At 40.3% G+C, this 26,862-nt stretch overlaps 1 protein-coding gene and 1 long non-coding RNA gene across 5 annotated transcripts in view; one reads left to right on the top strand and one right to left on the bottom strand.

The window, feature by feature from the left end:
* Positions 1–1,998: 1,998 nt before the first annotated feature.
* LOC149318665 (uncharacterized) lies at positions 1,999–15,311 on the bottom strand. The gene is made up of 3 exons (XR_016280077.1): positions 14,950–15,311; positions 7,692–7,814; positions 1,999–2,848 (listed from the first exon to the last, which is right to left on the bottom strand). It is a non-coding gene; the product is annotated as an uncharacterized LOC149318665 (long non-coding RNA).
* A 15-nt stretch (positions 15,312–15,326) lies between these two features.
* The window catches only part of CC2D2B (coiled-coil and C2 domain containing 2B), a 71,772-nt gene continuing 60,236 nt past the window's right edge, over positions 15,327–26,862 (top strand). For all 4 annotated transcript variants that reach the window (XM_089510232.1, XM_089510231.1, XM_089510233.1 and 1 more), the window contains exons 1-5: positions 15,327–15,375; positions 16,282–16,370; positions 18,294–18,359; positions 26,166–26,235; positions 26,707–26,783. In XM_089510232.1, the coding sequence (XP_089366358.1) occupies positions 16,323–16,370; positions 18,294–18,359; positions 26,166–26,235; positions 26,707–26,783 (261 nt within the window). In that variant the 5' untranslated portion in view covers positions 15,327–15,375; positions 16,282–16,322. The remainder of the gene's footprint in view (positions 15,376–16,281; positions 16,371–18,293; positions 18,360–26,165; positions 26,236–26,706; positions 26,784–26,862) is intronic.

Raw genomic sequence — 26,862 nt, 5'->3', positions numbered from 1 at the left:
GCTGTTGGTGGTGATGAGACAGCAGTCAGGTGAAGAGGACTGTGTATTTTGTACTACAGGCCAGTGAATTGTGTTATTCTTTTTTCAGTGACGAAAAGTAACTATTTTAGTTATTTGTGAGAAACAAGCAAGAGTATTTTTTTCAGATTTCAATAGTAGCTTTCTATTTTTTCAGTGTTTGAACTGCAACAGTAAGTAATCGTAACTTTCAAGATCTGAAGATAACTCTAGTCTAGAAAGACACACACACATATTTAAAAAGCAACGGGAAAGCAATTGGGTAACCCCAGTTCTTCCTGTTTGATATAAATGCAACAATTCTACACTCTATAAAGCTAACTCTCAGGATTACAGGATGGAAGAAGGCTATCTATTGATTGTATGTTCCAATTTTAGTTACTGTACAATTATATCTACCCCCCCATCTATAAATTCAAAATCAACTGTGGCAGAATTTGCTTAAGTACCCTAAAACATGGAGTCTACATAGGCTTGAGGCAATGGGTTTGGTAACAGCCCATTTAAAACCTGTTATTTTCTAGTGAAACTAGTGCTTTGTTGTTAATAGACAATTATTTCAAGAGAGGATTTTTACATACGATCTGATCAGCAAATTAACTTTGAAACTAAACAGACGACCTAGATTGATACTACTGTCAATGGTACCAAAAGCCCTGAAGCCAATTGAAGTAGTAGCATGTAGGGATCAAAGGATGAATGCTAATGTTAACTTCAGTTCAAATAGTAATAACAAATGATCAAAAAAAAGCCAGCCTTTGGTTAAATTTTTCATATATTTGATTTCATAAAAAGCTTTGGAAAGGTTATGTGCGTGTATGCGATTTCAAGTCACCTGCTGATTTATGGTGACCCCATGAATTTCAAATGGGATACTCAAGATGTGGTTCTGCCAGTTCCTTCCTCTGAAATATATAGCTTACAGCACCTGGCATTCGCTGGCAGTCTCCCATCAAAGGACTAACCTGGGTTGACCCTGCTTACCTTATTACAGAAATAAAAATACTTCAGAAGGGTAGGATAAGAATAGTTAAAACTGGAAAATAAGATACATTTAACAGGATATCCATTAAAAAAAATCTTACAAGCAGTATGAAGAAGGGAATGTATTATCTGGAAGAATGTGTTTGCTGTCATGTTTAGTTTTAATGATTAGACTCTTGAAACTGTATTATATGATTTTTTACTTTTGTAATTTACACACCCTCCCCGATTTATTTTTTTCAAAAGCCACTGAGCAATCCAGAAGATTCAAATGAGATTATTAAATGGTAATTTATACCTAAATCAAATTACTTGTGCCAGCTACAGGAGATTCACTGAAATCACTGAGGACAGAATCTATGTAAATCCCATTAGGTCATTAGATCTACTCTACTTAAGAATGAAACTTTGGCACAAAAATGTGGCTACTCTCATGTCATTTCAGGTAGTGTTTAGAAGGAACATCCCTTGCTGCTTTGCCTAAATACTCTAAAGGTAACAGATCTTGTTGATCCTGAAAGCTAACCAGGGTCACCCCTGTTTAGTACTTGGATGGGAGACTCCCAGGTGCTGTAGACTATTTTTCAGAGGAATGAACTGGCAAACCACCTCTCCATATTCCTTGCCTAAGAAACCCTATGAAATTAATGGGGTCACCATAAATTGACAGGCAACTGGAAGGCACATACCCAAAACATCCCTTGCTACTATTATTGGTTCGGGACAGAATCATAATATATACATCACTTAAAATTGCTAGCTACAAAAACTACAAAACCCATGCTGTTCCAATACATTTGGGGGCACTTTACTTCTGTTATTAACCACACACACACACAGTGTGTTTCCCAAAACAAAATATTCTGGGTTTTGGAACAATAAAACAATTAAAATATGATTATAAATAATAACATTTTAATAAATCATTTAAAACATATATCAATTATAAACCATAAAAACAGAACACAATGTAAAACAGTGAATAATATACATGAAAATTTCTCAAGCTACACTAACAATTTTTTAGTTATTTTGCTTAACAGTTTTAGTTTTAATTAAAAACCAAGCACTGAAAAAGGAGCCTGCACGGTGTTGATATTTGAGTATTGGACTGTGACTCTGGAGACAGAGATTCAAATCACCACTCAGCCATGAAAACCCACCTTGGGCAAGTCACATTATCTTAGCCTCAGAGGAAGGCAAAGAACTCAGAGGAACCTCCACTGAACAAATGTTGCTAAGAAAACCTTGTGATAGGGTCACCTTAGGGCTGCTGCCAGTTGGAAATTACTGGAAGGCACACAAGAACAACAAATTGAAAAAGACCACAAAGTAGCTACTGCATGAACTTTACTGCAGAGGGCTTTCCAAAGAAGTCCTAGCATGAAAGCAGCCTGCAGAGAAGACCCTGAGGTCATCTCAAGCAGGAATAGCATTAATAATCAGCTTGGTTATGTAACCACTGACAGCTTGAGCCTCAGGCTACCAGCAATTTCAAATGTAGTCTCCAGTCAGCCTTGCTAAGTGGTCTTCTCAGCATTACTTTGCCCAGTCTGGGTGGCTGCAGCTAGCATTCAGAATTTGTTTGGCCCCTACAAAGCACTGATTCAAAAAGATGCTACATCAGGCTCACAGAGGCACAAGGAAATTAAATTAATTTAAAATGTAGCAGACAGCTAGAGGTTTTTATCAAGGGGGGGGGGGGGGAAGGCTGCTGTTGCATCCATGGAAAAGTAAGGGAGAAGGTTGGTGGGACATCTATCATGCTGTGTGTGGAAGTTCACTGGGATGATGATGCAGAGATTCCACAAACTTAACACTAGTGCTGATCTTGAGGTTCAGTTAGCTACATAGGGAAGGAAGAAATCTGAATTAGATTCAGAAACAGAAGAGAGAGCAATACTCTTGACAAGGCATTGGTTAGAAATACCACATCATAATTAAGAATCCTGTAACCCTTAGTTTTAGGTCTAAGGGGCAAAACAGACCAGCATAATATGCCAGCTTGGGGGCAGTGTGGGGGTGTGCTGTTTAGATGACGCACGCCCCAACACTGCCTCCAAGGCACCACCATGCCAGATGGCGGGCAGTGTTATGGCACTCCGGCGGTGTGTTTATACGCCGCACACCATAGGAGCACCGAAAAGGTGCCACTGCAACAGAAAGGGCGGTTTCCCCCCCACATTTTGCTGTTTCTTTTTGGGCTGGAAAAATACTGGATCGAGGGCGCAGTGTGTGGTTGCCGTGGCATCAAGCCATATGTACTGGCCCTAACTGAAGTTTCTTGTTACAAGTCAGATTATTCAGTTACCAATTTTGTGCCCTGGTCATATAATTATAAAGTACAGAATTAACTTAGTAGAGCCTATAAATTGTGAGACAAAGGCATGAGAACACTGGCAGTTGAATCTGTGCGAGGATGTGTCTGTATCATTCATCATTAAGAAACTAGCTTCAGCTTGGGGAAAACTGCCAGATATTCAGTGGAATATAAAGATAAAGATAAAAGAACAGAGGATGAAGCTGAGTGGGTGTAAGTAGGGATAAAAATAATCATACAGAGTTAGCAAATTAACACTGCCGCCTGGCGTGTCTCCACCACATGCAGAAAGCTGCACCGTACTTGACAAACTGATAGATTAATAACTACCTAGAAAACCTGCCCCACATGCTGATACTGGTAAAGTTATGCTGAAATAGACATAACATAGAGCTGTATGAACCAATATGCTTGCAATGGCTGCCTATTAATATGTTTATAGTATTGAATGCTGTTAAAATACTAACAGTACTCAAAGAGATTAACTTTTTGATGTCTGTGTAGTTACAGCTGTGAGATGTTTAATTCCTCAGATGAGAATGTGTTCTTGAATGGATAATTGGCTAAGGTGTAATGTTAAAATGGTTATGGATATATGATACAAGGGACAGGTTTCTATACACGCGAAAGCCGTTATGAAATATCTGCATGTTTTAGTGGACTCTATATATAACAATAAAAAGAACATGACATAACTGAGAGTTATGAGGCTATGTTGACTGGTTTAGAAGGGTCATGTACTTATATGTGTTATTATAAAGCCTGTTGAACAGTTGAATAAAATCATTATAAAATGTCCTGATGAAAGGATAACACCCTGATGGCTGTATGATTTCATGAATTGAATATAAGATGCCTTACATGCAGTACAGTGTAATGTAATAAAGTTGAGTCCAGAGATTAACGTGTGTATTCCCTAAAATGAATATATATGTTTATAAATCTCTATGGCTACATATAATAAATATTCCAAAACAGCACCAAAGAGTCTACTCATTTCCCAAGTACCATCAATGCTCCACAAGCATTTTAAGTATTAGAATTTCAGGATGTTTACTATCTGTTTTAACAACTATCATGACTTGGGTACTTAGGTAGCCAGAAGGTGATTGCAGGTGACACCAGACGTAATTCAGATTATCTGACAGGTAGCAAGAACTCTCAGTCCCTCAAGCTAAGGGATGGTGTAGAGAACCATACCTGTTTCATTCTGAACCATTTTCAAATTTGGCCCTGTGAACAATTCCAACAATCCAACTGTAGAGTATGGATAACTGAAACAATACTGTTTTCTTAAGTGTTGATAACAGGTAATAAAACCCACAGGGCTCACTGACACTGTTTTGACTTTTATTTGACATGAGTTACTAAATCATAAATAACTCAAAAACATGTTTGAAAGATGATCAGAAACTTCAGCACAGTGAGAGGATTCTAAGTATGCTTTTATTTGGGAGCTCAATTATCTTTCACAAGTATGTCTACATAAAACCCAAGAATTCCTTTGCAGGCTTACCTCTATGCTAAGTGAGCAATTTCATACATTCTGATATCTCGACTCTTAATGATGTAAAAGCATCAACTGACTACTCATCAAAGCCAGAGGGGGAAAAAGAGGAATGGCACTAGGAGAATTTCAACTATAGTCTGTGATAGTATCAGAAACATACTGTTCAGTTAGCAAGCCTGACAAGGGCTTATATACTTAGAATCTAGTAGTGACCTTGTGGCAGCTTTGAGACTAAGAAGTTGTAGTGTACGTTTTCATAAACCAAGGGCCAAAGTAGAAGGCCTGGAAGGATAGGGCCAGGATAACAGAGACTGCACAGTGTACTCCCAAACCAGACTGCTGTCATGGTCCTGAATAGGCCACAGGCAGAAACAGATTAAATCAGCTCCTGAAAAATCCGGCTTTTGCAGCCTCTGTGCAGCTTCAGAGCGACTTCTGGCCACTTTGGGTGCCTGCATCATCTGAACGCCACACCCCCAAAGTGACCAGAAGCCGCTTCTTTTGGCCCTTGTGTTTCAGTCTTAGTCTACTTCCTCAGATGCATGGAGTAAGCTAGTGCCTAGGAACAATCTTTATAAGAAGACTGTATTAATAGTCATAGAAATTCAAAAATTGTGTGTATGGTAACGAGGTGACAAGTTCAGTTTTAACAATGGTCTTTGATGGACAAAGGCAGGAGGAAAGATGTTGCCTAAGGTCAGGGTGGGTGGATGACTGGACCTTTGCAATGCACTGTACAATGGGCTACCTTTGTACCAAGTTCAGAAAGTTCAATTAGTTCAAAACATAGCAGCTGGATTAATTGCTGATGATCTTATTACACCAATATTAAAATCACTCTACTGACTGCCAGTTAATTTCCAGCAAAGTATAGTGTTGGCTATTACCTTTAAAGCCCCACATGGTTTTGGTCCAGGTTACTTACAGGATTGTCTCCTCCCACATACTCCGTCCTGTACAGTCAGGTCCTCTGGAGGACATTTACTTCAACCAGACAGAACTAGACTGGTACCCAGAGAACCTGTTCACCAGCTGCTCCTAGACTATGGAATGACTTGGCAGGAGAGATCTGACAGCTAAATATGCTGCCTGGATTTAAAACAGTATGGAAGATCTCCCTTTTCTAACAGGCCTACCTATCTGGTTTTAAACTATTAATTTTAAATTGTTTATTTTAAATTTTGTCTGGATGATTTTAACAAGTATTGTTCCTAGTAATCCTATGTTTATGGGTTTTAATCTGTGTTTAAATGGTTTCCATGTCCTTAGTTATATATTGCGTATTCATTTATGTTGTACTCCACCTCAAGCCTTGGAGAGAGGAGGGTAAGAAATAAAAACACATTACACTACTATCAATCAATCAATCAATTCACAGAATCATAGAATAGAGTTGGAAGATACGACAAGGGCCATCTAGTCCAACCCCTGCCATGCAGGAACTCAAGTATCCCCAACAGATGGCCATCCAGCCTCTGTTTAAAGACTTCCAAAGAGATTCCACCACACTCCGAGGGAATGTTTTCTACTGTCGAACAGCCCTTACTGTCAGGAAGTTCCTCCTAATGTTGAGGTGGAATCTCTTTACCTAGAGCTTGCATTCATTGCTCCGGGTCCTAGTCTCTGGAGCAGCTGAAAACAAGCTTGCTCCCTCCTGAATATGACATCCCTTCAAATATTTACACAGGGCTATCATATCACCTCTTAACCGTCTCTTCTCCAGGCTAAACATCCCCAGCTCCCTGAGTCGTTCCTCATAGGGCATGGTTTCCAGACCTTTCACCATTTTAGTCGCCCTCCTTTGGACACTCTCCAGTTTCTCAACATCCTTTTTAAATTGTGGTGTCCAGAACTGGACACAATATTCCAGGTGGGGCCTGACCAGAGCAGAATATAGTGGCACTATTGCTTCCCTTGATCTAGACACTGTATTTCTATTGATGCAGCCTAAAATTGCATTAACTAACTGGCCAACAGGCTGGTGTGTTAACTAGTGTTATAGTGTAGTGAGCCAGGAAACCATTGTCATTGTTCAACTCACTGTTGATGGACTAGAATTTGTGGATATATTCTAACAAGTTTTGTATTTCTATGGCTATACATGGTCTGCTTATAAAGGTCTGTTCCTAGGCACTAATTCATTCTATGCATCTATGAAAATAGACTGAGAGCCTATACGCATTAGCAGGATACCATGGGCTAACTCTGTGGTGTCTCACCCACAGTTCAAACCCACTTCTATCCCTGGGCTGGTGCAGTGACTGCCACTGTCATGCAACTGGAGCATTCAGAGTAAACGAGAAAGCAGTGGCAAGTAAAGGGGTGCAGGGCCATGTAATCTGCCATCTATTGTAGTGGTTTCCAGAAACTCCGCTGCAAACAGGTGGTCATTTTAGACCACATTAAAGGCAAGGCTTTTGGGCCAGGGTTGGTCTGGAACTGTCAGATCAGCATCCACACTGGCTGATTCTGGGCTAGGGTTATTGGCCCATGCATTCTGCCCCTAAGTCCATGGTTCAAAACACTCTGCAGAAATAATGCAATTTGAGACCACTTTAACTGCCCTGGCTCAATGCTAGGGATTCTCCAAACTGTAGATTTGTGAGATAGCTTTCTGTCAGAGAGCTCTGGTGTCACAATAAACTATAATTTCCAGAATACTCTAGCATTGAGCCAGGGCAGTTAAAGTGATCTCAAACTGGATTATTTCTGCAGTGTGTTTTGGACTTATGAAAACTTATGGTATGAGTTTTCTCTCAATTAGTCTCAAAGGTGCTACAAAATCCCTTTGCATACTGATAGTCCAGACTAATACAGCATTTTAGACTAACAGAGGAAGTGAAAAATACATTAACTGACCTTTACTACTTCAGTTATATTCTTATGCCATCTTTCTGCTTGTCACGGTTCTTATGTTACACAGTAATCAAGAGCAGTCAATGATTCCTGTGCCATTCTGAAGGCCTTGAACCCTATGCAGAACTACAAACAATTAAAATTGATTTCCACTATGCCTATGATTAGGCACCAGATATTTGTCATATTTCAGCTTCACATATTTGATCCCCGAGGAGATCAAACTACAGGAAATAATTTCAAACTAGAAACAGAAACCTACCATTCTCAATGTAAAAAGAAGCCTACCATGCTCAATGCATTCTTACCAGGGTTGGGAAAAAACCTTCAGGGCTTTTTTTGTTTAAACTTTTTTAAAAAACTTTTTATTCATTCATGTTTTAACCAAAAAAATTAAATTCAGCTTATATTTATCCTGTGGCCATTCACACTATGGCATAAACCGGTTTGCAAACCAGTTTAAAAGGGGGCTGTTCATACTTGCACCAGGTTTTCCGGACCCGAATTTCTTGTGTGCGTATGTGCAAATCCCCCTTAACCCAGTGCTTTTGATATTGAGGCATTTTCAGCGTCTTTTCAAAAGCACCGGGCTTTTTAGGAAGCCGCCAATGGGAACGTGCTTCCCATCCCATTTGGGGAACCCAGAAGGGAGGGGTAATGAGAAGAGGGTTGGAACCTACCAAGACCATTCCATCAGTCTTGGCTTGGTGGGAAACCACCACTGTTTCCCCCCTCATTGCGCTCATGGTTAGTGGGTGAAGATATTGGCTCTTTAAATCCAGAGGATTTAAATTTCCCGCACTGTCAAGTGGTCCCTTTAAACCACCGCGCAATCGTTTTCCTCTTCTGCCAGTGAATTGGTCTTCTTTATCTGCACCACTGCATGATCTCCAGATATCGCCAAAGTTGGGTAGGGGGTTCTATTGGGAACATGGTGCGGCTTGTGTTTTTTTAAAAATTTTTTGACAGTATATGTGCGCCGTTGCATTTGCATGGCTTCAAGGAGGGTGGGGGGTTTCACAGGCTGTTTCTTGGCAAGGGTTGTTCAGAAGGGCTTGCCATCACCATTCTGAGGCTGAAACAAGTTAGGGAGAAGCAGCCACCTCTTGGCTGGACTCCTGTCTACAGCAGGACCCGTGAAAGCCACAGCCGGGCACTGGAGGAATGAAGCAGAGGGTCTTCTGGCCAATACTCCCCCTGTAGCTGCCTCATTCCCTTCTTCTCTTTCTCCTGACCAGCCCCATGGAGGAAGGCTACTGCGATTCTCAGCCAGAACCTCCCAGGGGTAGGCAGAGGAAGTAGATAGTGGATGTTGCCTGGCTCCCTTCTATCCCTCCCTTTCCTGGCACACGCCCCCATTGCTAGGACTTCAGGATCTCCCCACATCACCAAGTAGAATCACATCACCAAGTATGACAGCAGAAGTGGAATGACACAGATGCACATCATTTCATTGACAGTTAAAAAAACAAGAACAATCAAACACATTCGATATGGCGGCTCCATTTTAAATCAATACAAATGGTAATGTGAATGTCAATAGGGTTAAATTACCATGGGGAGATTCGATCATGACAAACTTTGATTCTGTCAAACTGTGAACTTTGATTCAGAATCCCAACATCGAATCTCCCCGGATCTCCTTGCTACAAAAACTCAAATGTGAATGCACCCACTGTGAAACATTATGTACAGTCAGCCCTCCTTATCCACAAATTTTTTATGCACAGATTCAAGCATCCACGGCTTGAAACTATTGCCCCAAAAGTGTAAATTCCAAATAGCAGACCTTGATTTTCCATTTTATATAAGGAACGCCATTTTGCTAAGCCATTGTCTTTAATGGGACTTGAGCATCCACGGATTTTGTTATCCAGGGAGGGTCCTGGAACCAAACCCCAGCGGATAACAAGGATCCACTGTATTAGAAACTTTGAAAAATCATGTTTTAATCTTTTCCAATATTAACAAGCCAAAGTTATTAGGCTTTGATATGACTTACATCTTTCAATAAAACCTTGGGAATTATATTGACAAGTTGGTAGCTTATATATAGGGATATAGGACTAAACTAATATAGGACTAAATCAGAAAATTAAATCGCAAAATGCAATTCAGATGTTATGGCAACTAGTATAAATAATAATTGTTCTTAAAAAGTGCTCTTTTAAAGCAAGCTGTTTTGACTGAACTTATGCTAACTGAAGGATTTGTTTCTCAATGGCATTTTTTGCATTATAAAATAGATAATTAAAAAGAAGCACCTGACACTAGATACTGGTCTAAACATTACCATCTGCTAATAAACTATTGAAGTTAAAATGTTTAAATTAAACAGTCGTTGCTGTTCCAGTAAGAGGGTTGGAAAATTGTGATAATAAACAGACTTAAAATATGAATATATGAGAACAATTGATTAAAAATGTTCAGCACATATTTCTTAAACTGTATTTAGTGACAAAAATCTCCACAAGTACAATTATTGCCATGCTCCTACTCTATCAGCAACACTTACTTCCAAGTACACTTATTTTGGAATGAAGGAGGGATGGGGAATGTGTATACTTCCCATGGTTTGGACTGCAACTCACCATTCTTCACTATTGGCTTTACTAAATAATCTGAGATTATCTATGTGGCTACAGTTCTAAGTGGTTAGCTAAGACCTTGTTTAAAGCATATATTCAAGTTCTTTAAGAGTAAGCATTTGCTCATGTTCATCCTTCACTCCCTCGCCCAGATTTAAATGTTATTCATGAAATCTATTTCCTTCCACTCCCCAATATCTGGCATACAGAATGTGCAACATTTCTCTGGTGGAATGTTTATTGGGCTCCTTCTTGACCGCTAAAGGTATGCTAATCCAAAATACAACTATGTTGAAAAACATAGTGGCAATAACAGTAAGAGCCATCTAATTAGTGGGTATGCAACTGGTATGGAATGTATACCATGTGCTCATTTGGACTCCAAATAGAATGACTGTGTTAGAAAAAACTAACATGTAAAGTGCTAACTCCTTTCATATTGATTCCCTCCCCTCTATGAAATTAAATGTTCACCCTCGAATGAACTGAATAAAATAAATTTTTAAAAAACCCAATAAGTGATAGATGAAATAAAGGGACACAGAGGTACAGTTGGCAACTTTTATTGAATCAGCTTGCCAAAAAAATATACAAAATAAGGGATCAGAGCTTTCTTGAGATTAATTCAAAGACTGTGGTGTTTTATTTCAAGTTCAGACAAAATGTGCTTGTACATAGTTGTGTATGTGGTCCTTTAAATACAGCAGCAACAAAATATGTGAGGAATGTCCCCTTTTACAGAGGACTATTATATCGTTTAAAAATGTGTGTGTGTGTGTGTGTGCATATGTGTGTGTGTATACATATATGTTATTCAATATAGAGAATATTTTTTTCTTCAGAAATGAATAAAGACTGCTTCTTCTTGTTTTTAGTTTTTCCCCAATGTGCAAATCCCCCTGTCCTTAAGGAAACCTTCCATTCTTCTATACTTTTTTTGTACGACTATCCAGATTTCAAAGCATGACTGGAGCTAGACCTATCACAGCAATAAACAACTCTGAAAATATCTGAAGAATTTTGAACAATTCAGTTTTCATGCCAAGCTGACCCAGACCATGGTTTAGAACTCCTTGCATGTTTCTTTCTTTCCACATTGCTTCAAACAAGCACTCCTATTTCCATGATGCAGAAGCTTTTGAAGGCAGACTGAACTAACAAACCATTGTTCAGCCACTGAAACTGACCAGGTGATCTTGGGCAAGTCACACTCTCTCAGCCTCAGATGAAGGCAAATCTTGCCAAGAAAACCCCATGCTGGTTTGCTTTAGGGTTGCCACAGTTTGGAAATGACTTGAAGGAACACAAGGCAAACTAGCATGGTGATGCAGTTAGCAAATCCATTTCATATCATAATCTCTGATTCTGGTTTGTCAACTCAGATTAACACTATATTGAAGCTAAGATTAATTAAATTTAGCATGATGAATTGGTGAGGTATCTCAAATGAAGTTGTTTGACTTTTCAAGCTGAGTTTTCTGATAGATAAAAGGAAACACTCTACATTTATTTATTATGTTTATATACTGTACTCACTTTCTATTTTTCTGCCAATACACTCAAGGGAATTTATTATTAAAGATATGGCTTGTGACGTAACGAATAAAATGAAAAGTGGGGAAAAGAAAATGATCCATCTGCACATACAGATGGGGCTTTCCTATCACACGTAGGGCTCTTCACAGATTGTCAAATGAACAGGGAAATCATCTGCTTACACAGCACTCTGTATATGTACCAGAGCTATGAACTCAGGGTCTCTTTCTATACTAGAAGCAACAAATGAGGCAGTATTCTATCATAGCTTTATTTTTGAAAAATAACTTAACAAAGTACAGTATATACATTCCAAGATATGAAGTTATCAAAACACAAAGTAACTTTACACTTCACAAAAACTCTTTACCCACCACCTCAAATTTGATTTCAGAGATACTTAGAAAAGAGAACTAAAGAACTTACTATAAACCATTGACTGAGACTATAACTAACACGTGTTAATCTTGGAGCACTCTTCTCCAGCACCACATCTCAAATGAATGGATTTTCTTCCTACCTTCTTTCTTAACTGTCCAGCTCTCACATCCATACATGATAACAGTCAATACAATGGCTTGTACGATTCTAACTTTTGTGCTCAGTTGTATATATTTGCACTTTAGAATCTTTTCTAGTTCTTTCATAGCCACCCTCCCCATTCTTAATCTTCTCCTGATTTCCTGACTGCAGTCCTCATTTCTATCGATGTTTGATCCCAGGTATGGAATTCTTTTACCATTTCTATTTCTTCATTGTATAGACTAGGTCGAACTTGTGTAGGTCCTCGGTGGTCATTATTTTTGTTTTCTTTATGTTCAACCTTAAGCCTGCCTTTGCACTTTCTTCCTTTGATCTTCCTTAGTAGATGTTTCAGGTCTGTGAGGTTTTCTGTTAGTACTATGGTGTCATCTGCATATCTTAGATTGTTGATATTCCTTCCTCCTATTTTCACTCCTCCTTCTTCTGCTTTTCTTGAAATATTTTCTGCATACAAGTTGAACAGAGAGAGTGAAAGTATACAGCCTGGTCTGACCTCTTTACCAATTGGGAACCATTCTGTTTCTCTGTGTTCTGTTCTGACAGTAGCCTCTTGTGCTGAGAACAGATTCTTCGTCAGGACTATCAGATGTGTTGGCACTCTCATGTCTTTAAGGGTATTCCATAGCCTTCCATGATCTATGCAATCAAAGGCTTTGCTATAGTCTATAAAGCACATGCTGATTTTCTCTTGGACTTGCCTTCTGCGCTCCATTAGACATCTTTTGTTTGCAATGGGTTCCTAGTGCCTCCTCCTTTCCCGAATCCCTCTTGAACCTCTGGATTTTTTCTCTCCATGTATGGTTGGAGTCTATGTTTGTAGAATTTTGAGCATGATTTTGCTTGCATGGGAGATCAGTGTTATGGTCCTATAGTTGCTGCAGTCTCTTGTGTCTCCCTTTTGGTAGATGGGGATGTATATTGATCACTTCCAATCTGTTGGTCATCATTTTGTTTTCCATATCTGTTGACATATGTTGCTTAGCACTAGAGTTGACTCTGTCAATGTGAATTACAGTAGTTCAAATGGAATAGCATATGTTCCTGGTGATTTCTTTTTCACTTTTTCTCTTATTGCAGTTTCCACCTCACTCTTTAGAATTTGGGGTTCATCTTCATATGGCTCTTCGTTCCATGTGTCCTTCATGATAAATATCCTAAAGGTACCAGATCCTGTCTAATCTTGGAAGCTAAGCAGGGTCAGTCCTGGTTAATATTTAGATGGGAGAAAGCCAACAAGTACTATCTGCTGTAGATATATTTCAGAGGAAGGAACTGGCAGTACCACCTCTTCCATGTCTAAAAAAACCCTATGAAATTAATGGGGTCAGCATAAGCTGACAGTCAGCTTGAAAGCACACACATACACAAATCCTGAAGCATAGATTATGCTGACAATTTACGAGAAGATTACATGAATGTGGATGGGATATGGAAACAGTAGAGGACAACCGAAAAAGAAAACCAAATTGAAGAGGTTTTGTGTCACAACAAATTATTCCATGGAACTATCATAATGTAATTCCTTCTGCTGTTTAGCAATGTTGCTTCTATTTATCTTCTAACACTTCCTTTATAAGTTTGATATGTAATTTTTACATTTAAAAAACTTCTTCATTCAATATGCACGTTGCATCACTCCACTAGATTTCCATTTAGAAGATGTGCTTGGATATTTTCATATAGGCACAATACAGGAATGAGGCAAACTGGCGTGGCTTGTTATCTGTTTGTGTGAAAATATAGGTCTCACTGGAAGCGTGGGGTAAAATACTCACCAGTGGGATGGCAAGCTGCGTCTCTCCTCCTCCTCGTTGTAAATACTTACCTTGCATGACTAGGAGCCCTGATGGCACCATGGTTAAAATGCCAGTTAAAATGCTTCAATGTTGTGAGTTCGATCTCAGAGGGCTCCAAGGTTGACTCAAGGATAACTGGGAATCCTTGTGATAGCAATAGCAGCTTCATTCATACAGTCAGCCCTCTGTTTTTGTGGGCACAAACTCCCCATGAATATGGAATTTCGCACATATTCAAGCCCCATAGGCTTGAATGAGGGCGCACACCTGCAAGTGGCTGCAGGAATGTGTTCCAGGTGCGCACCCCATTTTAATCACCTCTGCTTGCTCCTCGTGAGTAAGCGAGGGTCGCACAAATGGAGTGGCAACTGTATACCGCTTCATATCACCTAAGCAGTCTCTAAGCGGTAAGCTAATTGCCCCCAACAAGCTGGGTACTCATTTTAGCGACCTCCAAAGGATGCAAGCCTGAGTTGACTCTGAACTATGGCTGGTATTGAAATATATACAATTAGACCACTGTATCCATGTATAATTAGACCACTGTAACTCTGCTTGACTCTTTGCTATGGAATTCTGGGAGTTGGAGTTGGCCCCGCTCTGGGCCACACAACAAACTCCAACTCCCAGAATTCCATAGCAAAGAGCCAGGGCAGTTAAAGCGGTACCAAACCGGGTAATTTCTCCAGTGTGGACACAGCCCAGATGCTAATGGCAAATACTCACCTTGGTGCAAGAGTGCTCTCTCCTTTCTCTCTCTGAATCCCTCCCCACCTATTCCTTCCTGTGGATACTTACCCATCAGGGAAATGGTTCTTCCTGCCCATGCTGGGATGAGGAGGAGGAACAAGGCAGCAGAGGAAAGAGGGAAAGCCTGCTCTAGGGCTGGGACACTGGGTCTGTGCCCAGTTATGCCCCCCTAAAAGGGACCCCCTCCTTTCCACTGGCTTGTTTCCCTATTTATTTGCTTGAAGGCTGGCTTTGCTATGGCCAAGGTCCAGAGGGGGTTTCTTATAATGGGGCTTATGGCACCTTCAGCTCACAGCCTCTGCTGCCTAGCCTCAGGCCCAAGTGAATTTATGACGGTGCGACGGTTGGGGGCTTGTTCAGCCAGGCATCGCGAGATTTGGAAATTGCAGCAGCGACCAGGCGAAAGCGCCTCCTCCTCCTCCTCCTCTCGCGAGAACTGGAGCAGCTCTAGTAGATAAGCAAAAGGAGGAGAGGGTTAGTTTAGTTCTCTTTCTGTGAGGGAGTAGGCAGGTCCGCTGTTTAGAGAAAGTACAGGGGTCGATATATATCATTGGTCCCCAAACTGTGCTCTTTAAGAGATTTTGGACTTCAGCTCCCAGAATCCCAGACTATTGGCCAACATGGCTGAGGCTTCTGGGAGCGGAAGTCCAAAATCTCTTAAAAGGCACAGTTTGGGAACCACTGATAGATATCTGTATATCTATATAGATATAGATATAGATATATATGAATATATATTGTACACATAGATGTATAAATATATATGTATAAAATCTATATTCACACACACATTATAATTTATATATTGTGTGTGTTTTGTGTGTTTATGTATTGTTGGATGTTGTTTTTATATATTCTTATATGTACATATTCGTATATATTGTGTATATATATATATATATATATATGTATAAATATATGCATGTATAAAATCTATACTGTATTCACACACACTATTTTAATATATACATGTGTGTGTGTGTGTTTGTGTCTATGTCTGTATATATATATATATATATATATATATATAAGTTACACATACATACACACACACATGTATATGTCCAATAATAGAAAGGCACAGACACACACACACTAAACATCAATATATAATAGCTATACACATATTGTATATGTATGTGTGTATGTGTGTGAGAGTGTGTATATATATTATTGGACATTATTTTAATATATATAATCACGTGTGTGTGTGTATATATATATATATATATATAAACACACATATATTTATCGGACATGTATATATATATATATATATATATAGCATGTTTTTTAATGCACAGTGAACTGAAATTACATTAATACAGAGGATATATTTTTGTCAATCACACTCAATTTTGATATTTTATATTTTTACAGCTTCTATATTTGCTGATTTCATCCAGTTTTCAAAAAGAGAAATGGATTCTGACGAGAAATTAGAAATATCAACGAAGAGAAAAGCTAAGGCAAGCTATGAAAACTATTCTTAGCTACATATCAAATTCAGTGAAAATTAAATTACAAATATTAAAAGACACATTAAAATAGCTTTATTCTAGATTACACAGTATTGTATTAATAGACATATTTTTACAATATATATATTTTCCAGATAACTACAACAGTTATCCTGAATTTCTGTTGATATATATTGCCTTTATATTTTCCTAAATTAAGCTGTGCATTTGTTGGCTTTATATTTCTCTAAATCTTGCGCCATTTATAAATAAACTTTATATTAAGTAGCTCTCAGTAACAGCTTGTTTGTATGACAATTCTTTAGCTGATGGCTGAAGTTTTGGGACAATGTACTTCATGGAAAACTAGTATTCCCCCACCTCAAATATAAACAGATATTTAAAAATCACAAATTCAACAAGTGCAGATTTCGGTATTAACAAATATTCATGTTGTGAAACCAGCACCTGCTGAATGTCTGCCTCTTTGCCACAAAAAATGAAAGCTCATGACTGGATGTAAAGCAGAAAAAGAAAAGACAAGGTTTCAGAATTTCTTATCTGTCCTTTTAAATATTTAGAATGCACTAATTTGACCCAACAACATAAGAAATCATGAAGGTTTATATAACACCTGTGTTAGTTTTATAGTATTCCAATACCCAAAGGATTTCTGAATTTTTAAGAGATATATTGAGCCATTGTGGTGTAGTACGAGCTTTGGATTACAACTCTGGAGGCCAGAGTTCGAAACCTGACTTAGCCATTGAAACTCACTGGGTGATCTTGAGCAAGTCACAGTCTCTCAGCCTCAGAGGATGGCAATGGCAAACCCCATAATGAACAAATTCTGCCAAGAAAACCCCCTGATAGGCTTGCATTAGGGTTGCCGTAAGTTAGAAATGACTTGAAGGCACACAACAACAGAAGTTTCACCAAGTGTGTTATCTGTTGTTGTTGTGACTTCGTCATTTTTGACTCACAGAGACCCTAAAATGAACCTATCATAGGATTTTATTGGCAAGATTTCTTTAGAGGGGCATTGCCCTTGCCTTCCCCTGAGGCTGAGAGAGTGGGACTTCCCAAAGTCACCCTGTGGTTTTCCATGGCCCTGGTCTCCAGAGTTACAGTCCAATGCTCAAAGCACACTAGCTCTCTGATCCAAAACACAGTGCAGAAATAATCCAGTTTGAGACTGCTTTAACTGCCCTGGCTCAGTGCTGGGAATTCTGGGAACTGTAGTTTTGTGAGGCATTTAGCCTTCTCTGACAGAGAGCTTTGGGGCCACAGTAAACTACAGTTCCCAGGATTCCCTAGCACTGAGTCAGGGCAGTTAACGTGGTCTCAAACTGGATTATTTCTCCAGTGTGTTTAGTTACACAGCCCTTGTGCAGAATTGTTAGGCAAACCCCAAGCAAATAGGTGCCCCATTTGTGTGTAAATATCTGATTTCACTCCCTATTTATAAGCAAAATAGCAATATGGTGAAAATTCACATGTAATGGGAACTGTAACAATATAATCAATTGTTTAAAAGACAGTATGTCATTGTTTGTAATTTACTGAAGTATAGGCTGCCCTCCTATTGCAGAAATAATCCAGTTTGACACTACTTTCGTTGCCATGGCTGAATACTGTGGAATCCTAGAATTTGTAGTTTGTTGTGGCATCAGAGCCCTCTAACAGAAGGCTAAATAGCTTACAGAACTACAAATCCCAGAGTTCCATAGCATTGAGCCATGTCAGTTGGAGCAGTGTCAAACTGTTTTATTTCTGCTGTGCAGATGTAACCATAGTAATGGATAGTGAGCTCAACATAGTAGAGTACGAGATTCCATTCTTTTAAAGTATGCAATTTCATTTGTTTAATTTCTTTTATGAAATGTGTCTTCTAGATGATGAGTTAAAATGATTTCTTTTTGGCTTATCCAGAAAGAACAAGTTCAAAAAAGAATTGCAAGAAAAATGATCTCTTTAGAGGAAAGTGCTAGAAAGAAGGTATGTGCTTCCAATTTTCCTCAGAGTTTAGCATGCCATTTACTAAAGTAATTTTTTAAAGTGCTCTCCTACTTAATCTTATATTATAAACTTTATATCATAACTTTGTCATAATTGGCTGGGCTTATCAAAATTACATTGCTTGTCTTATTAATTAATAATTCCACAGGTTAAGGTGAGTTTCTGGAGTAGAATATAAACTGCTGTCACTGTTTGCAATCAAAATAAAAGAATACCATATTACAAAAATAAATAAATAAAACAAATCTAAAGCAAAATTGGCTGTTTCTTAAATTCACCCATTATTGTATGACAGTGGCATACAAGTTTAGTTTAACATGACTGTTTGGGTCAAACTAACAGACAAGATATTGTATGCCAAGCCTGAACGCAGAAATTTCTGGAGGCACTATCTGTTTCTTCCTAAAATCATTAGATTTTTGTCTAATTGCACATAGTAGTGATTCCAAACACAAGTCATACTTCAGATAAGAGAGAGTATATTCCTGTTGAATACTTTAGATATTTAGAGAGCCAATGTGGTTCAGCAGTTTGAGCATTGGACTATGACTCTGGAGACCAGGGTTTGAATTATGGCTTGGCCATGTAAACATGCTAGAATCTTCCTTCCCGTATAGGCTATATATGCATCCCATTCAAGAGCACTTGCTTAAATAGAAGTGTCTTTATTAATAATAAAGTTTGGAGTCCATTTGCATTTTATACTTTTTAATTATTAAGCAGAGAAACATTCAGATGCCAAAACCAAGAGGGCCTGAGCTACTTTTACAGCCTGTTGGATCATGGTCCGAAAAATAAATTTTGTGAATATAGGAAGAGTTCACATATTAAAATAATGTAGAACACACATAAAATAATCCAAGTGAAAACATTTTTGATAGATAGATGAAAGAAACATTTCTTTCTTCTCTTTCTCAGATGTAAAATACTCCAGTTGGCTACCAATCCTGTCATAGACCAAATGGTTTAATTTATGAGGGGAAATACTCCTGTCTAAAATAGGATCAAGGATGTCCACAATTCAAAAAGGACATTGAGAAACTGGAGCGTGTCCAGAGGAGGGCGACTAAAATGGTGAAAGGTCTGGAAACCTTGCGCTATGAGGAACAACTCAGGGAGCTGGGGATGTTTAGTCTGGAGAAGAGAAGGTTAAGAGGTGATATGATAGCCCTGTTTAAATATTTGAAAGGATGTCATATTGAGGAGGGAGCAAGCTTGTTTTCTGCTGCTCCAGGGAACAGGACCCGGAACAATGGATGCAAGCTGCAGGAAAAGAAATTCCACCTCAACATTAGGAAGAACTTCCTGACAGTAAGGGCTGTTCGACAGTGGAACACACTCCCTTGGAAAGTAGTGGAGTCTCCTTCCTTGGAGGTCTTTAAGCAGAGGCTAGATGGCCATCTATCGGGAATGCTTTGATTTGGATTTCCTGCATGGCAGAGGGGTTGGACTGGATGGCCCGTGCGGTCTCTTCCAACTCTATGATTCTATGTCACTGAAATGAAAAACTGTGTGAGATCCACATTAGAGCCATATAAATGAATTAAAACAGTATAAGAAAATCTATATGCAAAGAGGTCTAGTAGCACCTTTGAGACTAACTGAAAGAAAGAACCTCGCAACATGAGCTTTTGTAGACTTTATACTACTTCCTCAGATGCATTCGAGAAAGTAGGCTCAAGTCTATGAAAGCTCATGCTACCAGCTTCTTTCCTTCATTTATAGTCAAAGCTGCTACAGGTTCCCTTTGCATACTGATTTTCCAGACTAACAAGATTATGTGTTTGAATACAGTGGTACCCCGGGATACGAATTGACCGCGTTACGAAATTTCCGGGTTACGAAAAAGTTAGATTTAAAAAAACTGTTCCGGGTTACGAAAGATTTTTCGGGTTACGAAATTAATTTCGGCGCGAAATTCAAATCGGAAGCGCGGCTAGCGGCTTTCCAGCGCCTTTTCGGGTTGCGAAATTTATCGGGTTACGAACGGCGCCGCGGAACGAATTAATTTCGTAACCCGAGGTAGCACTGTATAAGAACATGATGATCTATGTCTGCAACAGTCTGAACCAGGGGTCGGCAACCTCCGGCCCGTGGGCCGGATGCGGCCCGCGAAGGCCTGGCTACTGCCTCCCGGTTGCTGTTGCTGCCGCCGCCACGGCGGCCGCTCGTCGCAGCTTTTCGCCGCTCTGGGCGCCGCCATTTTGGGCGGCAAAATGGCGGCGAAGTCTTGCGCAACCTTCCCCGAGGTCGCGCGAGACTTTGCCTCCATTTTGGGTGAAAAAATGGCGGCGCCCATAGCGGCCTCTGGAGCTATGGGTGCCGCCATTTTTTCGCCCAAAATGGCGGCGCCCAGAGCGACCGCCGCGGCAGCGGCAGCACTGGCGGCGGGCCTCTAGGAGGCCCGCTGCCGTCTCTGGGACCCTCTAGGCGGGCTCCCAGGGCGGCAGGGGGCCTCTGGGAGGCTAGCTGCCGTCTCTGGGACCCTCCAGGCGGGCTCCCAGGGCGGCAGGGGGCCTCTGCGGGGCTCGCTGCCGTCTCTGGGACCCTCCAGGCGGGCTCCCAGGGCGGCAGGGGGCCTCTGCGGGGCCCGCTGCCGTCCCTGGGGCCCTGCAGGAGGGCTCCCAGGGCGGCGGGGGCCTCTTCGGGGCCCGCTGCCGTCTCTGGAGCCCTGCAGGAGGGCTCCCAGGGCGGCAGGGGGCCTCTGGGAGGCCCGCTGCCGTCTCTGGGGCCCTCCAGGCGGGCTCCCAGGGCAGCAGGGGGCCTCTGCGGGGCCCGCCTCTGTCTCTGGGGCCCTGCAGGAGGGCTCCCAGGGCAGCAGGGGGCCTCTGCGGGCCCCGCTGCCGTCTCTGGGGCCTTCCAGGAGGGCTCCCAGGGCGGCAGGCGGCCTCTGGGGGGCCCGGTGCCGTCGCTGGGGCCCTCCATTAGGGCTCCGAGGGTGGCAGGGGGCCTCTGGGAGGCCCGTTGCCGTCTCTGGGGCCCTCCAGGGGGTCCTCCAGCGCTGGCAGCCCCCCCCAGCTTTTTTTCAGGTCTCTGATGGGGCCTGGGGCCCCGTCAGGGGCCAGCAAAAATGGGGAGGCCTGGCCACCGGAGGGTGGAAGCTCCGCCCCCGGCATGTGGCCCCGCCCCTGGAGGGTGGAAGCTCCACCCCCAGCACACAGCCCCGCCCCAGAGGGTGGAAGCTCCACCCCCGGCACGTGGCCCCGCCCCGGAGGGTCGAAGCTCCACCCCCCGGCTTCGGCCCCCCAGTCGCCTGAGGGACAGCAACCCGGCCCCCGGCTCAAAAAGGTTGCCTACCCCTGGTCTGAACCAATGAAAGTGGGACAGTCTTGTGAATAAGAATTGTGCTGCCTTTTTTGTTGTTGTATTCTCACACATTTAAACATTTCTAACTCAGTCTTTACAAAATTTATCTTTATAAAATTGATCAAGATGGCTCTCCTGTAGAAAGACAACATCCACTTTCAATTTCTTAAGCTAAACAATATTTTCTTTTGTTACAGACCCTCAGATTCTTAACATTTCATGTAATGAAATTTATATTGAACAGGCATGGTTTCTCTCTGTTTAGGATTGAAAGTCCTTTGACATTTGCCAGCAAATCTGTATTCTGTCTGGGGTCCTTTTATTACCTTCTGCCCTCCTGGGCATCCAACCTGTGATGGTGGGGAAATTCAGATGGATAGGGTTAACATCAACACTGCAACACTCCAAGGGCAACACTCCCTGAGCATTGCGATATCTAGCTGCAATTGTTATATATCTATAAGCATCCATAATGGGCATCCATTACAGTCATAATGGGAGATATATCTATTTCGCATAGCCTAGTTGTTTCCATTACCAGCAGTATCTGTCAACATATCTGGGCAGCTTATCAGGTAAAAACAGCACAGCTGTCACCAAACAATCTTCATAGATTGGAGACTGCCACTGCAAGTCTGGCTTCTGTCTTTTCTTGCCTTATTTATATTCTGCCCAGCCTACCAGCTGTCCTATCTGGTCCAATGAGATGATAGATCTTTAGTGAACCTTGTTTATGTCAACAATCAGTCTCCTCCCCTGGAGGCGACGCAACATTGCTGTTACAAGTATAGTTAGATCTTGACTTTTGACTGTCTTCCATTGAATTACATTAGCCATCTGATTGTATTAGCCATTGGACACCTGCAATGAGTTTATTATTTATGAATGTCTGCTCATATCTTGTTTACAATGGAGTAGGCATTCTGCCTAGAATTAGGCTTCTTACTCTCAATAACACACATTCTTTCATATTCAGAACTTTCTGCTTTCTATTTTCTATACTGTATCAAACATTTATTATGCCTTCAGGGCTTAAATTTAGCACATTTGAACCCAAACCAGTGCTCAGCCTTTATCATGAGGACTTTAAATTAAAAAATCCACAGTAAAGAAGAGACCAAACCTGTTCAAATATATATTTGACCAATACAATTTGAATGAAAAAGTAAACAAAATGAAACAACCATGAATGGGGGGAAGGGGGGATGAAAGAAAAAGGAGCACTTCCAGCATTTCCATTTTATCTCATATTCATCATATCACCCTCCAATCAAATCTCTCATAAGCAGAAACCATCACTTTTCTAAATAAATTGCCACAATAAGTCTAGGCAATTAACATTTACAGGTAATAACATTTCCATAACCAAGGTTATTCACAGGCAAATGGCAGGTGAGTGATTAAGTAGTAAATAGAGTATGTATGTAAAGTAGTAAATATAGTAAGCAATGAATAGGAGCAAACAGCAAGGGGTTTCCACCAAGCCCTTTGAAATGAAGAGGGCAAATCCCAGTTGGGAACCTTTTTCCCCAAGAGAGGAGAGGAAGTCCATGGCATCTAATGAAATGGCAAGTCCCATGAATCTTCTATTCTACTGAATTATCAATTCAGTGGAGAACGATGTTTCCTCTCGTCTCTTGGACCAAAGGTTCCCAACTGTCCTTTTGTGTTATCTATCTGAGCCAATCTAGCAACATAGGCACCAAGGTATAATCTGCACTGCAGAAATAATGCAGTTTTGACACTACTTTAACTGCCATGGCTCATCCTGTGGAATCCCAGAGTTTGTAGTTTGTTGTGACACAAGAGCTCTCTGAGAGAGAAGGCTACATGTCTTACAAAATAACAGATTCCAGAATACCATAGCATTGAGTCATGGAAGTTAAAACAGTGTCAAACTGTAATACTTCTTCAGTGCAGACTAGACCTAACTCTTCATTGGAGAATTAGTATGCAAAGGGATCTTGTAGCACCTTTGAGAATGAAAGAGAGAGGTTCATAGCATGCGCTTTTGCACACTTGAGCTAATTTGTCTCCATGCATCTGAGGAAGTCGGTTGAAGTCCATGAAAGGTATATAAATAAAGTTTCTTCATAATAATAATAATAATAAAGCTCATGCTACCAACTTCTTTCTTTCAGTTAGTCTCAAAGATGCTAAAAAATCCATCTGCATACTGATTTTCCAAATTAACACTGCTATGTCTTTGAATTTATTAAAGAAGTTATCTTTGAGCCAGCTATGATTGAATATGGATGTTAGTCCTTTTAGTTTTCTTTAAGAGCTTTTATATGAGCTTGCACTTCTAATGCATTAGTACTCAGTATTTTAGCCTTCTATTGCTGCAGTCCCAGATCTAACGCATCATCTACTGTTTTGAAATTCTGGAGTTTCTTCTCCTTTGATTTTTATCTGATTGTTCATACTTCAATTTTTTTGTCACATCAGTTTAATTTGGTCAGCCACTGCCAAATGCAGATTAGAGTCTTCCTTACTGTTTCATAGGGGGTCGTTATCACGTGACTGAAATTGGAAGTATAATCCAGTGTCATACTGAATGCAATCATGCGTTAAGTGAACCAGAGAGGACCCAGGCCTCCCACAACCTCACTGGGAGGGACTTCTTCTCTCCCCCCCATTCCCCCCCATAGCTGGAGACTTAAAAGCACAGACACAGTCTCTCTCTCTCTCTCTCTCTCTCTCTCTCTCTCACACACACACACACACACACAAAATCATCTGGAGACCCTCACCCCGCTTTTGGAGTTTTCCTGGCAGGTTTATTCAGATGGGGTTTTCCACTGCCTTTTTTCTGAGAAGGCTGAGAGAATATGACTTGCACTAGGTCACCCAATGGGATTTCATCCCTGCCTTCTAGAGTCATAGTCCAATGCTCAAACCAAGCTCAAGGTTGCTTTCGACTAGTTTTGAATTGGTGAATTGCCTAAATAACATGAAATGAGGGGTAATGAATGCACAAATAAAGTGCATTGCCTAAATAACGTGAAATAAAGGGTAATGAATGACTAAATAAGATGAATTGCCTAAATAACATGAAATAAGGAGTGCTGAATGAACAAGTAATGTGAATTGCATAATAATGTGAAATGAAGGGTAAAGAATGATCAAATAACATGAAACAAGGCAAAACCATGGGAACCAGAGGCAAGCCCCGGCGGAAGTGTAAAAAGGTCATGATCCGATTCTGCCCTCACTGCGCATGTGCAGGGATGCTAATTCAAATTCTAGACTACAAAGAGTACGCACTCATATAACTTCTTTTGCATTTGCACTACTTTGGCTTTGGGGTGGGCACTGTGTTCTTCTGTGCGTTTGACAACCATTCACGTAATAGTGTTCATTTTCGAATTCGCCCTACTTTCTTTTCTTTTTTTCAAAATTGGGAGACATTCCTCCTGCGTGATATCGTCCAGGGACCATTTCCTGCGCACATCTGAGCATTCTAGATCTCCAGGGTCTTTATCTCTTTCAAGTTCTTTTCAGACATGTCCTCCAATGTTGGTTGTTCCCCTTGTAGCAACTATATACAGTTCATGTCCATGAGACTGGGCTGCTTTTAAATGAAAGGGTTTGCTTAGGAGGTGATATTGTTTAATAGTGGTGGTAATAATGAGACAGAGCTGATAATTTTGCTGTCATTTTAGACTTATCCCTCACAGTGTCCCCTATTTTTGTGAGAAAGGAAAGATTTTGAATTTATTAAGAGAAGTGGTATCAGTTATGTAAAATAAAAATTACTGATTTTGTTACTTTTGAAGTTGATCACAAGTATGATCTGAGTGTGAGTGATTTAACAGCTCTTAATACTGCTGCTTATTCCGATTGTAAATGATTAACAATTCTTCATCCTAACCTCTAAAATCCAAATAAAAATCCATAGACTGGGTGGAAAGACATCTTTTCCACAAACACAACAGATCACAAGTGAGGAAAGTGCAGCCTGCAGGCCTCATCCAGTACCTTAAGGCTATAAGGTTGGTTTTGCCACATGTTGGCCCCCAAGCTGTTTTAGGGCAGGAGAAGACTTCTTTTTAACTAGATCATACATAAGTTGGAGAGGTGTCTCCTGCAGTTAAAACAGCAGTAGGTGAGGAGGCATAGTAAAATTGCCCCAACATCCTTTGGATTTGAAAGGCAATTGGAAACAAAAACATTTCCTTTAAAAGTTTTATTTTAGGGGGTGCAGCAGGATGTGTGGAATGTGTTGCTCTCTAAGATCTCATGGAGGGCAAATGCAGCCTCCAGTGATTGGCTGTTGCCCACTCTGCTTTAAATGTTTTTGGATTTTGATCATTAAGTGTATGTGAGACTGGAATGTTTACAGATTTAGCATGATAGTTTTTTCCTATAATGAAATAAGTTGTATAATGTAGGAAACTCTTCCACCCCAGGAGAAAGGTGGGATATAAATAAACTAAAATAAATATTTACTTGCAACTTTCTCCCTGTTTAATGTAGCAAACAGAAGATGATGTATGTGGTGTTAGCCTCAGATCGAAAGGAGCCCTGGAACAAGATCCACATAAAGGTAGTTCAGTTTTTCCCCCTTACCATATTGAATTTTAACAGCATTTTTGCAAAGGAGTCTTAAATTGGATCGTAATTTGTGCCAAACTTTCATTTTCCTTTCCTAAGCATTCCATTTTTCATCAGTAGTAGTTGAATATGGAGCAAAATTACAATATTCAAGTGTGTTTTATAGTATTATGTATAAAAATTGTCAGCTGTTGTAAAAGAAAATTGTAACTTGAAGGCATGCATTCTATGCAACATTATTGTGCATCATTCTACACTTCTTGGACTAAATTTGACATATGAGTATGTTTCAGATTAAAAAGCCCTGAAGTTAATACTTAATGAACTTTGAAAAACTATTTTAAGTTTGGATTACTGGCATGTGTTTCAGACTCCATTATCATCTATATAAATTATTGCAGAAAATGTGTAAGAGTTCTGTTGCAAAATGTGTCTTAAAAGTCTTTTTTTTGTAAAATATTAGTTGCAACTGATGTTGAGCAAGGGATAGTAACTGAAGCATTGCGGCATAGAGTAAGAGGGAAACTGAAAACTATCAAGGTAATGAATACTTTTAATTGAACTTGTAAGTTGGCATTCAAATGAAACCTGCAACAAAATGTATTTATGTTTCTATTAA

This window comes from Sceloporus occidentalis, unplaced genomic scaffold (assembly GCF_023333645.1).
Source record: "Sceloporus occidentalis isolate IW3139 unplaced genomic scaffold, rSceOcc1.0.p SCAF_2, whole genome shotgun sequence".
Classification (NCBI taxonomy): Eukaryota; Metazoa; Chordata; class Lepidosauria; order Squamata; family Phrynosomatidae; genus Sceloporus; species Sceloporus occidentalis.
The sequence above is the reverse complement of the archived record's forward strand: the minus strand, read 5'-3'. Positions and strand labels throughout refer to the sequence as shown.